The following is an 18,281-nucleotide window of genomic DNA, read 5'->3' as shown; positions in this document are numbered from 1 at the left end:
AACATGAGAACAGGCTTTTGCTGTGGTGTTTCCTCAATTGTGGAAAGCTCCCCAAGAAGGTACACCTGGTGCTTTCCTTACATAATATTAGGCACATTTCTTTCAGACCTTTGGTTAATTAAGCAATCTATGGCCTTTTAAACTGTGTATGCTGGAGCGAAGGGGTGTTGATTGTTCCTATGTTATGCTTTTTCTGTTTTTCTATTGTAAATTGCCCTGTGGTCCTCTCATGAAAGGCAGTATATAAATTTAATAAATATTAATATATTAATAATAAAACATCACACTTAGTGGTACTGGTGAAGAATGAAAGGGATGGCCATACATACCGGTACGTGGATTCATTTTACATTAGGTTGACCAGTAAAGGACCCCTGACCATTAGGTCCAGTTGTGACCGACTCTGGGATTGCGGCACTCATCTCGCTATATTGGCCGAGGGAGCCAGCATACAGCTTCTGGGTCATGTGGCCAGAATGACTAATCCGCTTCTGGCGAACCAGAGCAGCGCACGGAAACATCATTTACCTTCCCGTAGGAGCGGTGCCTATTTATCTACTTGCACTTTGACGTGCTTTTGAACTGCTAGGTTGGCAGGAGCAGGGACCGAACAACGGGAGCTCACCCCGTTGCAGGGATTCGAACCACCGACGTTCTGATCGGCAAGTCCTAGGCTCTGTGGTTTAACCCACCACGCCACCCACGTCCCTTAAGGTTGACAAGTACTTGTGTCCAATTCAGATTTACCCCTTGACCACAGCCACATCTATTTAAACATCAACATTTAACTTCAAGTATCTGAAAAGCTGCTATATGTGAAGCATTGGTCAAGCTTGTTTTTTGCTGCTCCAGAGGGCAGGACTTGAAACTATAGATTCAAATGACAAGGAATGGGAGTCCAGCTAAACATTAGGAAGAACTTCATGGTGGTAAGAGCAGTTCAATATTGGAACAGGCTATCTCAGAAGGTGGTGCTCTCCCTTCCTTGAAGGTTTTTGAGCAGAGGATAGATGGCCGCCCATCAGGGGCTCTTCCTTGCTGTGATTCCTGAATTGTAGCAGGTTGGACTAGGTGGCCCTTTAGGTGGGGATCCCTTCCAAATCTACAATGCTATGATTCTATTTATTGTATTAATATTCCACATTTCCTTCAATGAGCTCAAGGTGGTGGGTATAGTCCTCATAAGAACCCTGTGAGGTGGGTTAGACTGTGAATCTTCTTCCAGTCTATGTGCTTGTTTACCCACCCAAGCTTACATAAAATCAATATTAAGTTGTCTCACTACTTCTGTGGATGCAAAAATAATAATGCAACATTTTTTTTTTACTGCTGCTGCTAATGTTTGAGTTTTCATTCTTGGAGTTACATTGTTTTTTTTCCCTTCTGCAAAACTGGCCAACCTCATCAGTAAAAAAAATGGTTAGATGCCACAAAGTAAGCGGCAATATCTTAAACACCTTTTTCATCCTTCGCATTCTCTCCTTTTATGCAGCACGGAAGTATGGGATACATATATTTTAAAGTTTACGGGGAGCCAGTTTAGATTATCTCTCTCCCCCCTCAATAATGCTTTAATTACCTCCTTTTCTCATTTACATAAATAAATAAATAAATAAATAAATAAACACACACACACACACACACACACACACACACTGAGTATTTCATTTAACAGCTACGAAACACTTCATTAAGAAAACAAATCTGCACGACTTAAAAATTCGGCTGCTTCCTGAACATATCGTCCTAAAATATGTATGCTTTTAACCAATCGAAAGTTAAGACTTTGGAAAGCTATTAGAATTCAGGAGCAGATTAACTCCGTCCCTGTTTTGTGCTATTGGAAAAATAAACACGAGGATTATTTAAAGCCTGGTCCTCCTTTATGCTTAAATTCAGGGCAGGTTTACTTTAAAAAGTATTTAAAAGTAGAACAATTTGGTTGGGTGGCCAGGCGATGGAAATGAAGGATGAATCCTCGATTCCGAAACGTCCGATAGATATACTCGACATGTTAACATCGGGTAAATGTCGCCAGAGTGGCTTTTTCTTTTTCCCTCTTCCAAGATGGCGACCGTAGTGAGCTGCATCAGAGAGATTAGGTTGGGCGTTCGAATCCTCACCCCAACCAAGCCTAATTAATTATATTTTCATTTGGAACATATATTTCATTGCTTTTTAACTGAGAAAGTGAGAAGTGATTTTTTTTTTTAAGAATACGTGTTTATATTTTGCTCATTCTGAAAATAATTTCTATGATTTTGCTAAAAAAGCTCAACAACTTTTCTGTCTGGATTTTTACTGTTTGAAATATGGGAAGCCTACATTCTGTCTCTGTATACAGTGATTTGGTATACAGAGATTTGGTAAAAGTGGGGAAACTTGTGTGTTTCACTTATTTGCAAAAATACAGTAGCAACCATTGCATGTTTCTTCATTTCAGCAATCCTGAAATCTTCTCAACACTTATTCATATCAGGCTGGAAAAGCTTTTAAAAAAATGTTACAGGTACTTGTTTTAAAATTCTGCTGATTTTATCAACATGTTTGATAATTTTATTGCATCTGCTGGTTTTTAAATTTGATTGACTTTATTGGTTGTGCTAACTGCTTAGGCACTTTGTGCTCTTGATTATTATGCCCTCTGTATAACTTTTCTAAAATAAAATGGGGTCCAACATAAACTTATTTTTAACTAAAATAAAATGGAGTCTCCAGTCTCACTCTCCCCACCCCCACATCCTAGGAGCTGTAGTTTACACCTGGCAGAACTACAGTACAGTTCCTAGCACCCTTATCAAATGACAGTCCCCAGGAAGGGGGGGGGGTTCATGTGTTTTAAATGTGTGCTGAATATGCTTTAAAGTGATGTTTTAGGGGTCTCAAGGCATAGGAAGCCATCGGCTAAGTGGATCGAGTGCAGTTAGCAAATAAAAGTGACAAAAAGAACAGAAGGAAATTCTCAAATGTTTAAAGCCAATCCCTTCATATGGCTTTGTAAAGCGGTCAGAAACAGCACTACATAATCCCTCAGATGTAGAACATTCCTGTTTACAAACAGAAGAAAATCAAGTAGACTTCACTGTGCGGTCTGAGCAGACTCAGTTCATACTTAACCAAAACCATATGCGAAGAGGTTATCCATTTGATGGCTAATCCTGTTTGAGAAGCAATACTGAGCAACATCCAACAGGCAGGTTATTTTCCTTTATTAGTTGATTCAACCCCTGATGTTTCCGTTGTTGATCAACTTGCTGCCATTGTTAGATATGTTTCTCCTAGTGAGTTGAACGCTTTCTGAGGTGTTTTTTTTTTAATGAAATGAAAGATCAGACCGGGTGAAAGTACGGCTGAGATGATACTGAACTACTTCAGTGAACTTGAACTAGGTTTCAGTAAATGTCGAGGACAATCATATGACAATGCAGCTGAAATGGGTGGAAAGTATAATGGCGTTCAACAACAAATTCTGGAAAGGAACAAGTTTGCAAAATTTCTTCCATTCTCTAAATCTAGTTGGACGAATCGCAGTTGACTCATGCATGGATGCAGTGAAATATTTTTTTGCCACAATATATTGTTGTTGTTTTTTTCTCAGCTTCTACAAAAAGATGGGCAGTGCTAAAAAAAAAATCTTGCCTCTTCAGTCAAAATTTCCTAAACATTTACCTGACACAATATGAGAGGCTCCTGCAGCTGTTAGCGAAAGTTATGCTTACACTGCGGAAGACCTCAGGTGAAGCTCTCCCCTCTCTATTGCTTTATCTCTGTGCCAGGAAGAAGAAACTCAACCTGTGCCATTCCTGCCTGCCAAAGCTGCATCAAGATAAAAAGGCCCCAGAGCAGGTCAAGTGGTGGTAATTGACCAGCCTTTCAAAAATATTAGGCTCTCCTCCCTAGCCCTTAAAATCAGAAACAGCTGGCAATCTTAGCAAAGGCCCAAGCACTGCGGGATTTATTTATTTATTTTGACTGAGCAGGGGGAAATGACTGTGATGAAATGAGATCGGTTGTGTGTCCAATATGGAATGATCTCTAAGAAGGATTGCCAGGCAAAAACCGTCTAATCTGTGCATGGCTTATCCGTCTTTCTGGGGATCCCAAAGGTTTAAGTGAGAACATGAACACCCTCCGGGCTTGTTAATAGAGCCTGCCCCCCCCCTTTCTTGATCAGTGTCGAGCAGCAACAGGTTTCCCTGTCCCCCCCCCGCCCCCCACAAAATTACTAAGGGCAGCTTTCTGGAGAAATTGCTGCTTCTTTACATTGAAACTTAATGGAAAAGGAAACCCATGTGATTCCCTAAGTGGGGAGAAGGAAAGGTGAGGCAGGTTTGCAAAGAAAAGAAACCCAAAGCCACCTCTACCTTTTATTAAAAAATGGAGGGTTGGGTATGTTCTCCCTCCCCACCCCCCGCCAGTTTCCAAATGGAAAGAGACTGCAGGGGTTCCTGCGCTTACCTGTGGTCCAGGCATGAAAATCAGCAGAGACTGTGGTATCTTTGGGATATAGGGTTTTATCTACACACATCTATATACAACCTGAGCATAGGATGGAGAGGCTCACAGCACTGACACCCAAACAGATCTTGTTACCCAACTGAGTTTCTAGGAAAGCCCCAAGCCACTGCTTTCAGTCCAGTACACAACAAGACATGTCTCTGTTTCTCCAGCTTCCAGCACCAGCCCAAAACTCTCTCTCACGCACATCTGCCCTTGGCCTACTGTTCTCCCTCCTAGGATGATGTGGCATCCAGCCATGTGAGATGGGGAAAGGCCCACCCATTTGTCACTATGGCAACAGAGCTCACTCTTTGGACATGTCAATGGCAGTGCTCAACTGGCCTGCCAAGCCCTTTACCTTTAACAAAGCAGCTGGTTGGGCTGGTTCTGCAGATTTTCACTAATTGATTCCAACCTCATAGGATCACAAGTTTGGAAGGGACCCCCAAATAACATCCAGAATGACACCCCCCCCAAAAGCTATGGCAGGTACACCATGAGACTTACCAATTTTTTTTAAAGAAATGTCATTGTCTCCACTGTTATTTCTGAAAGCAGCCTGGATTCTATGGGTGTGATTCGATCACATAGCTGGCAAGTTCAAGTCTGCACAATCAAAGCTGTCTTAGTGCTCATGTTCCAAACACACTTCTCTGCCTCCCATCCCTGCAACCTTTTGCAATAAGGAAAGTGATGGGGAAAAGCTACTAGAAATTGTATGATAACCATTGTTTGACATAACCACATCTAACCTCCAATAGATCAGAAGGAATGCACAATAAATAAGTTGGCTCATCTCCTCACAGTGGGTAATCTCTGAGTACCTGAATGTTGCTGAACTACAACTCCCATCAACCCTAGCAAGCATAGACAATGTTCAGGGGCCAAATGTTCCCCCACTCCCATAGTGAACAATAAAATAATGCATTTCTTCAAATATTTCACAACAGTTTAGTGGGGTTGATATTACTGTGGTTGATATTAACTATGGTTTGTTTAAAGAAGTTCTGTTTTAAAAAGGATATTGACAAGCTGGAAGGTGTGCTGAGGAGGATGACCAAGATGATTGAGGGTCTGGAAACCAAGCCTTATGAGGAACAGTTGAGGGAGTTTGGTATGTTTAGCCTGGAAAAGAGGAGACTTGAGAGGAGATATGATAGCCACTTTCAAATATCTGAAAGGCTGTCACGTGGAAGATGGAGCAAGCTTCAGAGGGCTGGACCCACACCTATGGATTCAAATGACAAGAAAGGAGATTCTGACTAAGCATGAGGAAGTCCTAGTAACAACTTAATAATAGGTTTCTGACAGTAAAAGTTGTTTGAGGGTGGAACGGATTCCCTCAGAAGGTGCTGGACAGTCGCTTTCATTGGAGATTTTTAAGCAGAGATTGGATGGCCATCTGTCAGGGATTCTTTATCTAGGATTCCTGCATTGCAGGGGGTTGGACTAGATGGTCCTGGAGTCCCTTTCAACTATACAATTCCATAATTCTATGGTTTACACATTGCAAGAGGCTTGCTTGCTTTAGTAATACTGTTTTGGGCCTAATCAGGGATCACGAAAGCCAGCCGCAAATGAATTCTGGCGGGGCGTCCCCCTCTTTCCATCTCTGTTGCTTGAAGGTCTTCATTTTAGCTTTTAAAATTAGCTTGACGCCTGGCTTTCTGTAATAATTTTTTTCCGTGTTTACCAAGCCATCGTAAACATTTGCTCTCTCTCTCTGGAGTCTTCTGTTGGTTTGTAAAGATGCAGGTGAGAGAGCTGGAAAAGTGGTGGTGGTAGGGGCGGGGGGCAGGGGGGGAAGAAGACTGGGGAAGCTTTCCCTGCTTAATCCAACTGAATTAGAGGATTTTGAAGTGGATTTAGAGTTAAATCTTGATTAGGGAGAATTTCTCTCCCAACAGCTTCTGCATGGTTTGTATTAATGGGTAGTGATCCTGGGCCGAGGAACTAGGACAGATATAGCTAAGGGAAATGTAACACACATATGCTAGCGTCTGTTCATCAACAAGGAAAATTTCTGAGGAGGTGGAGGAGGAAAGGAACTCTCTCTCTGTGTGTGCACCTGCTAATTTCTAACACCAGGCTGATTATTATTATTAGAAAGATTCAACCAAAAGATCTCTCTTGCACACAAAGAGGTTTCTGAAGACCTGGGATTCAGAGCTGAGAAGGACTAAGGAGATCTCAATGATTTAAGGAATCCAGAGTCTGCTCTGTCTTCAGTCTCTACACACACAAAAATTGATTATTATTATTTTACGGAAAAAAGAAGCCTCTACAGTAGATATCTGGAATCAGCAACCCCTCACGATGTTAGGAGGTGTGTTATTGAGCGCTGCCTACGGGATGCTGTCTCTGGCGATGACGTCTTCTCTGCTTCCTGTTGGTAAGTCCTTCTTTTATCATTAACGATGCACTCGGAATTCAAATTGTGCACAGAAGCCAGCTTCCCCTCACCTCTATTTATTTATATATTTAAGCAATTTAAATGCCACTTAAAACCCATACTCCAATAGGTTACAATAATGGAATGTTGCTTCCCTGAAAGTCCTCAGCGATCAGACAGGAAGTTAAGGCATGAGGTGGTCCTTAAGGTGTCATGAACACAGGGTTTTTTTCAGCTGGAACTCACCAGGACTCAGTTCCGGCACCTCTCAGGTGGGTGTTGTTGCCATTCTAAGAGAACAAGGGCAGCGTTCATGGTGAGTTCCAGCACTTCTTTTTCTAGAAAAAGAGCACTGCATGGACCCAAGTCGTTAAGAGATTATTACAAGATCCTTCAACTTGACCCAGTACAGTGTGGGCATCAAGTACAAGCTTCTAAAGCCCAGAGTTATGTGTTGAGAGGGGGTTGGAACTTGGGTCTTCCCATATGCAGTCCTGTACACTGATCATTAAACTGCATCTTGCTCGTTGCATGAATCAACATTCTGGGCACAGTGGTGTAGCTAGCTGCTTGGGTGCCCGGTGTGGTGCGTGCCCCCTGCCTCACCTAGCTACCAGTGGCGTAGGAAGGTGTGTGTGGTGGGTGCAGGTTATTTTTTCAACAAAAGTGTCGTGAGCCCAATTTTAAATTTTATTTTAAAAACACATTCTTTTTGCCATTTTATCACCCCCCCCTCAGTGTTGACACCTGGGCTGGCCTGCACCCGCCGCACCCCCCTTCCTATGCCACTGTCTGGGCACAGCTGATGGAAGGAAGTGATCCCAGAACTTCCTGGGGAGAACCTAGTCTTCTGAGGGCAGCGATTGTGTGGGTGTGGCTGATTGATCCAGAGGAGGAGGAGGAGGAAGGAGCCAGAGTGTTTAAGTATGCAGAGACTGAGCAGCCAGCCTTCCCTATAGGTAGATCTTTTGGGCTTGCAGGATCCTATCGTTATTTTTAATGATGCGGCCTTGTTCTTCCTGGAAGCAGTTGAAAGCAGAATTAAAACAGTTGCTCCCCCACTTGGTGGAGTATAACACTATTTCATATTTTATATGTGTTTTCCTAAATAAATAATAATGCCCATCTCTGTAAGATATTATACGTTTACTCAGAACTAAATCTCAGGGTTGTATCCAGTGTAAGCCCTATTCAGCATACTTGCATAGGTGACTTAGCGGGCGGCGCTGTGGGTTAAACCACACAGCCTAGGACTTGCCGATCAGAAGGTCGGCGGTTTGAATCCCCGCGATGGGTGAGCTCCCGTTGCTCGGTCCCTGCTCCTGCCAACCTAGCAGTTCGAAGGCACAGCAAAGTGCAAGTAGATAGATAGGTACCGCTCCAGCGGGAAAGTTAACGCCGTTTCTGTGTGCTGCTCTGGTTCGCCAGAAGTGGCTTAGTCATGCTGGCCACATGACCTGGAAGCTGTACGCTGGCTCCCTCGGCCAATAAAGCGAGATGAGCGCCGCAACCCCAGAGTCGGCCATGACTGGACGTAATGGTCAGGGGTCCCTTTACCTTTACCTTAGTCATGTTTATTCTTTTTTCTATGGGTCTACTCTGAGTAGGGCCACCCTTAGTCAACAAAAGTCTTGCTTCTTGCAGTAGCACCTTAAAGACCAACTGAGTTAGTTCTAGGTATGAGCTTTCGTGTGCATGCACACTTCTTCAGATACCAGCTATCTGAAGAAGATACCAGTTATCTGAAGAAGTGTGCATGCACACGAAAGCTCATACCTAGAACTAACTCAGTTGGTCTTTAAGGTGCTACTGGAAGGAATTTTTTTATTTTGTTTTGACCATGGCAGACCAACACGGCTACCTATCTGTAATTGCTTCTTGCAGGTACTGGCCCTTTAAATTTGCAAAAACAAACCCTTCTTCTGTATTTGCTGTGCTTCAAAGTGCCTCTTGCTCATTTCTTCTACTGTCCCTTGGGTTAGTCATTTTCTGGTACCACAATTGGCCCTTCAGTAAACGACTTCCTACTTGCAGCCTGAGAAATTCCTCTTTTAACTTGTTCTCATTGCAACAATAAAACACAAATAAAAGTGTGTGTGTGTGTGTGCATTATTATCACAATTGCAATAATAGTTTTTAAAAGGTGGAATCACTCAGATCCCAAACAAGAAACAGTTGTGGTCCTAGGAAATGACTGACCAAAGGGCCAGAAGCAGAGGAAAAAGCTCAAAAGTGCTTTCCAGTTCCTGCAGGGAGGCCATTGCCTTTCAGGAGAGAGAGAGAGAGAGGAAAATACCACCATTAATGGGGTCTGGGAAAATGCAAAGAACTACAAAGAAAGCTGGATTGCAATAGCTTGGCAGCAATGTTTCTTGGATTCTCCATAAATCTGAATAAACAAATGAAGCCCATTTCAGAGATAACAGATCATGAGAAAGAAACCTTATTTTGGGAAGTTGCTGACCTAAGCGGTGACTGTGGTGGTAGGGGAGGGAGCTACCATACTTTTTGCTCTATAAGACTCACTTTTTCCCTCCTAAAAAGTAAGGGGAAATGTGTGTGCATCTTATGGAGTGAATGCAGGTTGCGCAGATATCCCAGAAGCCAGAACAGCAAGAGAGATTGCTGTTTTCACTGCGCAGTGATCCCTCTTGCTGTTCTGGCTTCTGAGATTCAGAATATTTTTTTTCTTGTTTTCCTCCTCCAAAAACTAGGTGTGTCTTATGGTCTGGTGCGTCTTATAGAGCGAAAAATATGGTATATCAATTCACAATTCTGCATCTCCTCTAGCCTCTAGCCTCCAGTGTTACGGCTGCAACATTGTCGCTGGCACCAGATCTGTAGACACGGGATGCGCCCACCCTGAAGTGATGACCTGTTCCCATTCACACCAGGGATTCAAGCACAGGTTTTGCATTAAGATGGAAAGCGGTGAGTGGATGCAAGGAGGATCCGTTCTGTCCAGGTTTCTCAATGGTGGGGGAGGAGGCTTCACTCCTGCTGCTGCTGCCCAGGTGGGCATGGAGGTTCTGCTATCTCTGAATACAGTGGTACCTTGAGTTACATACGCTTCAGGTTACAGACTCCACTAACCCAGAAATTGTACCTCGGGTTAAGAACTTTGCTTCAGGATGAGAACAGAAATCACGCAGCAGCGGTGCGGCAGCAGCAGTAGGCCCCATTAGCTAAAGTGGTGGTTCAGGTTAAGAACAGTTTCAGGTTAAGAACAGACCTCCAGAACAAATTAAGTTCTTAACCCGAGGTACCACTGTACCAGACAGCAATTGCAGAGTACCATTGCACTCATGTGCTGCTTGCAGGCTTGCCACTGGGGCATCTGGTTGGCCACTGTAAGAACAGGATACGAGACTAGGTGGGCGTTTGACCTGATCCAGCAGACAGGCTCTCCATTGGGAGGTCCACTGTGAAGGTCAGGACCTCTGTGCCCATGGTAATCTACCAGACAGAATACCAAACACAACGGGGGAGTTGCTGTTGTGTTCAGGTTGTGAGCTAGTTTGGCCACTGTGAGAGCAAATGATGATGGTCTGCTATGAGCTGCATTTGTCTTGATCTGGCATGTTATTCTTATGGGAGGTCTACTGTGATAGCAGAACTTCCATACCCAGGGCAGTCTACATTTGGATAGCTCAGTCAGTAGAGCAGGAGACTCTTGATCTCAGTGTCATGGGTTTGAGACCCACACTGTGCTAAAGATTCTAGCATTGCAGAGAGTTGGGCTAGGTGACTCTTGTGGTCCCTTCCAGCTCTACAGCTCTATGATTCTATTAACATCAGACAGTGGTAAACACTAATGGCACATTCTGTTGCACTCAGATCCTGCTTACAGGCTTCACACTGGGGAATCTGGTTGGCCACTGTAAGAACAGGATGCTGGACCAGCTGGGCCCCCTGTAGCCTGATTCAACAGGGCTCTTCTGATTTTCTTATGCCCTCTTTTATGTGCCCCCCTCCTCACTCTCTCACTCCCTGCTTTACAGTGGTCCTGGGAATCCTGTTGACCAGTGGATGTGCTACATCCAGGCACTGCCAGCAACAAGAGCTCCCAGGAATCCGAATCCACTGCTGTGACAGAGATCTTTGCAATGGAGCCCTGAGGACCACCCTTGCAGACTACTCCAGCCCATTCTGTTGCCTCCTGGTGTACTGGATGCTACTTCTTGCCTGCTTCCTATGAACGGATACCGGAATCCTTGAGGGTGGGGGTGCAAAGCAAGCACAATTTGGGGTGGGGGAATAAATTCAGTTCAGCCACACTGAAAGGCAAACTTACCTAATTTGCCCTTTCCAAAACAATGCAGGAACAGAAACACAGCTATTTTTTTTGACAATTGCCAGCAATTTTTTTTTAATTTTGCAATGCAGTTTACCAGCCATGTCAAGAGCAATGGGAAAATGTATAGCCTGGAATGAAGAATGTGTGTGTGTGTGTGTGTATGCATATGTTAGAGAAAATATCAGAAAAGAATGCATTCTATCAGGGAAACAGCTATTGTTCAAGATTTGCGCTCCTCCAGATACAAAAATGGCATTTAACAGGGTAATGTGTGCATAAAAGAATATGTATATCACAGAAAATAATGCACAAAGATGCATTACATTAGGCAAAATTGCATTACAAAATGTGTATAGTAGGAGATGCATACTAAAATGCTGATAAATTTAGATGAGTACTTTAAAATCAATATAAAAAAAATCACAAACTGATTTGGAAATGTGGAGAAATGAAGATGGAGAAAAAAGAGAAACTTAAGAGATATCAAAATGGGCAGATTCACTCATTCCTGAAAATTCTTCCAGAGGATTATTACTTATTTATTTCTCACATTTCCTCCCACCTTTTTCCTCTAAGGAGCTCAAGGTGCCATGTGTGGTTCTCCCTCATCATTTATACCTCACAACAACCCTGTGAGGTAGGTTAGGCTGAGTGAGCTTCGTAGCCAAGTGGGTCTCCCAGGTCTAAGTCTGATGCTTCAACCTCTACACTACACACTGGCTCATACTGTCTCCTAGCATACGCTCTTACCCACTAGGCCTGATGTTGTCCTAGGTTTGACACTTCCCCCATCCCTTGATGCCTCCTCTGCTTTCCACTTTCCACTTTGTCGTCAAGACTCTTCGGCATTGCAAAAACTTCCATTTTCCTTGCACTCCCGAAAGGTTCATTGGGATGGGGTGGCAAAGTGTCTGCTCCCTGTGTTTATGCAAACACATATATCAATATATAGGTCAGTTTTAAAGGGGAGCTTTAAAGTGGCAGCGGTTCTCGTGGCTTTTCCATTTGTTTTCCTTAAAATTGTTGATTCAAAATAAAAATAAAAAGGTTTCCGGAAGCTGGTTCCTGGATTTCATAATCCCTTAGTGTTAGCTCCATCAAACATTGTTTCTTTCTCCATCCTAACACACTTCCCTTAGTTCCAGAGGGTCCTATTTATTCAAAACAATGAGATCTAGGATATTACAGTGGTACCTTGGGTTACATACACTTCAGGTTACATACACTTCAGGGTACAGACTCTGCTAACCCAGAAATAGTACATCGGGTTAAGAACTTTGCTTCAGGATGAGAACAGAAATCGTGCTCCGGCGGTGCGGCAGCAGCAGGAGGCCCCATTAGCTAAAGTGGTGCTTCAGGTTAAGAACAGTTTCAGGTTAAGAATGGACCTCCAGAACAAATTAAGTTCTTAACCTGAGGTACCACTGTACTTTTCTTTTAAGGGAAGGGCCATAGCTTGGTGCTGGATGATCTGCTTTGCATGCAGAAGATTCAATCCCCAATGGGTGATTGGTCTCTGAAACCTTGTACAGCTGCTGCCAGTCAGTGTGAGCAGCAGCGTGAGCTGGATATGCTTCGGCAGCTTCCTGTTTAATTCAGCCCTCTTCCACTCACAGAGATGCAATTTCCAGAGTGGTTTAACAATGAATCATCCCTCTTCCTAGGGAACTAATGGAATTCTGGCTCTGTCATAGGAGTCTCCCAGCAATGCTCAGCAATCTGTTCCTGGGATTCTTTGCAGGGGAGCCATGCCTGTTTAAAATGGAACAAAATTGCTTTAAATGTCTACTGCAAATGGGCCGTGGTCTGGAATCACTCCATAAGAAAGGAAGTGTGTGTATAACAGGATGCAGAGCCTCTAATCCAGGGGTTCTCAAACATTTTTTGGGCCCCTGCCCCCTTTGGTTTCATAAACTCATTTCCAGGGGCCCCTATTGTATATAAAAAGAAACGTTATTCAGAATATTGGTTTGCAGGACCTACTAATGAAGATAATGACACAATATTCAGAACAGTAACAATTAATTGCGCATTTATTGAAAACACAGTTTAAACTATTTAGTTTTATTGATTCAGCAAAACAGATGGACTTGATCCAGTGACAGCAACTTTCCAAAGTCTGGTAGTCATTTACAACTCCAGTGCCCTTGGCCTCTTAGGGATGCCCTATGTAACGGAGCAGTGTCACCCACTTTCGGAACCAGTGCTCTAAGATTCCACTGTCAAAATGCCCTAACAACTCTCCCTAGCCCAGGGGTTGTCAGCCTGGTCCCTACTGCCCACTAGTGGGCGTTTCAGGATTCTAGGTGGGGGAGAGGGGGTTCTATGGCACAAGCTGAACCCTCCTCCCATCGAGGACTGGTGGGCAGTAAGGAAATTTTACCATCCAGAAAGATGCATTAGTGGGCGGTAGGTATAAAAAGGTTGACTACCTATGACCTAGCAAAAGGCTTGTCACTATCCAGTTTTCTCTCTTATTGCAATGCTTCCGGTTTGCCACAGGGTGGCGCTGTTGTTCGTGCAATTGCTCAGTCAGTTCTGGATGGCTGTTTCTTGCTCCAGAGACACAAACGGGCACGCGCACACGGCCCTACTAAAGTAATCCATCTTGCTATGTGTAAGAGGCTCACTGTACACTGAAGTGTGCCTGAACTCTTTAACCTTTGCCCACCATGTTATACTTTGCTAACCCAAGGTAGTGGATGGGCTCCATTGCCCTCTGCAAACAGCGCTCTCTCTCTCTCTCTCTCTCTCTCTCTCCCCCCCCCCCACTCCTCCCCACACTCAGACAGCGACACAATCTCTCCCTCTCTCTCCTGCTGGATTTTATTAGCACCCGGAGGTTGAAAATGCAACTTTGGAGTGTTTCAGGGTGAGCTGATTTATACCGGCAAAGCAGGAGCAATTAATTTCATACCTGAATTACACACAAACAGCGGAGGGGAGGAAAGAATAATAGGATGACTGTGAAAAGGGTATTTGCCACTCATGACTGGAATGCAAGACTGCCCATCCCGCTCAGTCTTCTCATAGAAAGTCCACTGAAAAAGAACCCTGCCTCTTCATATGCTTGTGACTGAAATGCAAGGGGCCCTTTGAACATGTGCAGAGTGTCAAAACTTCTACCTCTCTGAAAATGTGCTGTTGATTTCCAGCTGTTTGTATGAAGTAGGCAACCTCTGGGGTGGTGGTGGTAGTGGTGGTGAACGGGCCCCCCTTTATTTATTTCTCCATATCCTTTGCCAACACGCTCATGACAGCAATGCAAGAATCCCTCTGAGTGTTGAGGATAATAAGGCGATATATCGATGGCTACTGGCCATGATGGCTGTGCTCTGCCTCCATGGTCAGAGGCAGCAATGCTTCTTGAATACCGGGAAGCCCAGGAGGGGAGAAGGCTCTTGTGCTAGGAGCCTGCTTGTGAGTTTTCCATGGGGGCATGTGGTCTGCAACTGTGAGAACAAGAGGCTGCGCTAGAGAGGCCATTGGCCTCATCCACAAACCTATTCTTATGTTCTTAGATATACAAATCACTTCCATGGATCTGCCACACTGGCCCCTACTTGCAGGTTATAATCTTTCCTGTTGCATAATGGTGATGGCAACAATGGCACTTTTGCCTTTGGAAGAGCTGAGGAGGCAGAGAAGCATGGAGGGTTGTGTATGCAGCAGAAATCTTAAAGAATATGCTAGAAGTTTATTTTGCATTCTCAAGTGCAAGCTCCCCACCCCCTCTTTTAACTTAAAGTGTTCGGGCATCAAAAGATTTTGCAGAAAGCTTCAGTAGTTGAAGAGTTGCCTTTGTCTCAGTCTCTTGTGAGTCCAGGGCTTAAAATAATTCCAGTTTAAAGCACGTATTGACGTCTTGCCCAGACAGGCGAGAGCAAGCGAGCGAGCAAGCAGGAGTTTGGGAAACTTCTCTTCAAGACGCCGTTCTTTTCTTAGAGAGTTTTCTGTTTCATCAAGGAAGGTTCTGGATTTAGGTTTCTGGTTTGTTTGTTTTTTAAAATAAAATCCCATCCTTCTATCAAAAAAGGCTCCCAGAGCAGTTTACAAATCACTGAAATGAAAAAGTAGAAACAAGCGAACAGGAAAAAACAGCTCTCTTTTGTAATCTAAAAAGACAGAACATGAAACAAAGATAGGTTAGGAGGGGGGTAGATTATTTAAACCAGTGGTGTCCAAACTTTTTTCAATGAGGGCCAGATATGATGAAGTGAAGGGCCGTGGGGGCCGACCAAGGGCCCAACCAGAGTTGTTGACCTTTTTTTAGGATTGAAGTTTTTGAGCTTTTTTATGATTTTACCCCAAAGTTGTTGAGCTTCTTTTAGGACTGAAGTTGTTGAGGTTTTTGTAGGATTTTACCCCAGGAAATAAACTGCCACAGAGGCTGGATTAAACTGACCGGTGGGCCAAATTAGGCCCCTAAAACAGACTCTGGACATGCCTGATTTAAATAAACTGCAATCTGGACGTCACTCTAGCTCAGTATTGTCTACATTGACCAGCAGTAGCTCTCCAGGGTTTCAGACAGGGGACATTCCCAGTCTTACCTGGAGATGCCAGGGATTGAACCTGGGACCTTCTGCATGCAAAGTAGATGCTCTGTGGTCCTTCCTCTAAACTAAGATACCAGTCCTCATGGTTCTAAATAAATTAGCTCCCTTATATTCAGTCAGACCTGTTAGCTCTCCAGGATTTTGGGCAGGGGACCTTCCCAGCCCTACCATGCTAGATTGTAGATGGAACCTAGGGCCTTCTGCACTCAGGGCAGATGCTTTTCCACTGAGCTTTGACCCTTCCCCATTTTTGCAAGTAATTTTTCCAAACATACAATGCATTTTTCTATGCTATTGATTAATTTTTTTAAAAAAGCACATTTTCCACTACTGTGCGAGTTGCAGAACAGTTGCAAAATTCAGAGAAGGTTGAATTTTTGAAGGATATATGTATTTCATTTTGCATATTGTTTTGGGAAGGGCAAATCAGGTTCGCCTTGAAGTCTATGATGAGACCCCCTGCTCTTAGGCTGGAGCTCTACTGGCTGCTTGGATCCAACAGAACTTAGCAACTGCACCCTTCCTCATGACCTCCACATGGCTGTTTCCCAAACTTTGGTAGATTTGAGGTGCACATTTTTCTCAATTAAAATGATTGCACAATTTTTACACTCTTCCTACTCAGCCCCCAAAACCAACCTGTGAGGTAGCTTAGGCGGACAGGCCAAAGTGACAGGCCAAAGGTGAATTTTAGGGCTGCGTGGGGGAGCTGAACCCTGATGTCCCAGGTCCTAGTCCAACACACTAATCTCTGTACCACACTGGCTTTTACCAACCTAGCAGTTGTGTTATTATACCCCTGGATGTAAGTTGCTTCTCAGGGACAGAGTTCTGCTCTACTCCCTCTTCCTGCTAGTCAATTTACACCCCCCTTCAGGAACGTGCTAATGGCGTCACAAGCATATTTCTTCTTTTGCTTTTTCCTGTTGCCCTATTGCCTCATTTATCCAGCCTAGCATAGTCTGCTCAGAGTGTTTTGCTCTGCTGTTGTTTTAATGTTTTGACCCCCTTGGGCAACAGTTGCTGATTCTGCTGAGGATGGCTGGGCAGATGGGGAGGGAGGGGTGTTTGCACGCTTTTCCTGACAACACGCCTTTCTTCATGTTCTTCAGATGAAGGTCGTTGGATTGTCAGGACACGGGAGGAAGATGAGCAACTGAGCAGCCTTCCTTCCAGCCATGTAAAAATCAGAGGGTTGTATGCAACAAAGTTCCATGTGGGCTAAAAGTTATTCCTGTCCATTATTTTCAACAGGTCTCCTCTAAGTAGGTTTAACATTGGATGCAACCCAGAGATTTCTACAACACCCACCCACACTGCTCCACATCATGTAGGCAAACACAAGGCGTTATTCAGGGACACATTCTGCTTGAGAAGGATGCAGAGTTGGAGAGTCCTGGGGGCAAAAAAAACACACACAAAAACCCCCCAAAAAACAAAAAAACCACAAAAGGCTGGAGGGCCGCTTCTGGCCTGTGGACCAGAGGTTCCCTGCCCCTGTCTTAAGCTCCCTTGTTATTTATTTCAATTGCAAATTACTTCCTTGAGCAATTTCACAATGCAATAAAAACCCAATTAAGACAATTCCATATTTAGAAACCATTGAAGCCTGTGTGTATGTGCTGTTGGCTATCTGTCTGTCTTGGGGCTATCTTTGGGGGTGAAGTCAAACTGCTGGAAGGTTACAGTAGCTGCTGTGGCTGTGGAGACCCATTTGGGAGATACATGATTTCTTGCATCTGGGGCAGTTGAAGGCATCCAGTTGTGCTGCTGGAGATGCACTATGGCGATTCTTCTCTCTGTGCTCCTCCTAGCAGTCATTCCTCCTCTGATCACTGCTGTGGATACACAACCTGACTGCCTGTCTCCAGGCACTGTGGTCACCTGCAAGGGATTCCAACACGTTGGGCTTGATGTTGTCAGCCTTCATGTCACATTTGCAGACATCTTTGTAGTGCAGAGTTAGCCTGCCAACGGGCCTGGTGCCTGAAGCCAGCTATCCCATAGAGCACATCCTTTGTGATCTTCCATTCTGTGGGCATGCCCAAGCCAGCGTAGATGTCGCTGAGAAAGTAATGTGAACATGCTAGGAATGGGGGCTTTGGAGAGCACATCTTTGTTTGAGGCTTTGCCCTGCCATGTGGTACCCAAAATCTTCCTGACACAGTGCACATGGAAGGCATTGAGGCATTGCCCCTGATAGTTGTAAGTTGCCTACAACTCACTTCAATAAAGCTGCATGCTCAACACGCAAGCGTGGTAGACCTTCATCTAGGTATTGGTCATTGGCATCACATTCTCCGATACCCTTTTGGAGAGGCAAGCCATTGCTGTAGTTGCCTTGCCAGTACACTTATCCAGCTGAGCATCAATGCAGAGGCTGCTGGTTATGACATGGGTAGGCAATGTAAGGCCCGGGGCCAGATGCGGCCCATTCGCCTTCTCAACTCAGCCCGCGGATGGTCCGGGAATCAGCATTATCTTACATGAGTAGAATGTGTATTTTTATTTAAAATACATCTCTAGGTTATTT

At 44.3% G+C, this 18,281-nt stretch overlaps 1 protein-coding gene across 2 annotated transcripts in view; it reads left to right on the top strand.

Moving 5' to 3' along the window:
- Nucleotides 1-6,341: 6,341 nt before the first annotated feature.
- The window catches only part of LOC309333592 (uncharacterized protein), a 39,478-nt gene continuing 27,538 nt past the window's right edge, over nt 6,342-18,281 (top strand). The window contains exons 1-3 of one of the 2 annotated variants that reach the window (XR_014152550.1): nt 6,342-6,892; nt 9,683-9,823; nt 10,894-11,583. Coding sequence is in view for 1 of the 2 variants with exons in the window: in XM_081847325.1 (XP_081703451.1) it covers nt 6,817-6,892; nt 9,683-9,823; nt 10,894-11,090 (414 nt within the window). In the remaining variant the exon portion in view is untranslated. Of the gene's footprint in view, nt 6,893-9,682; nt 9,824-10,893; nt 12,176-18,281 lie in introns of those variants that run through there. The other variant, XM_081847325.1, reaches the window with a different exon arrangement.

The sequence above is a fragment of the Podarcis erhardii genome (genome assembly GCF_964252035.2).
Source record: "Podarcis erhardii genome assembly, chromosome: Z".
Classification (NCBI taxonomy): Eukaryota; Metazoa; Chordata; class Lepidosauria; order Squamata; family Lacertidae; genus Podarcis; species Podarcis erhardii.
This window is presented reverse-complemented; position numbering and strand designations above follow the sequence as displayed.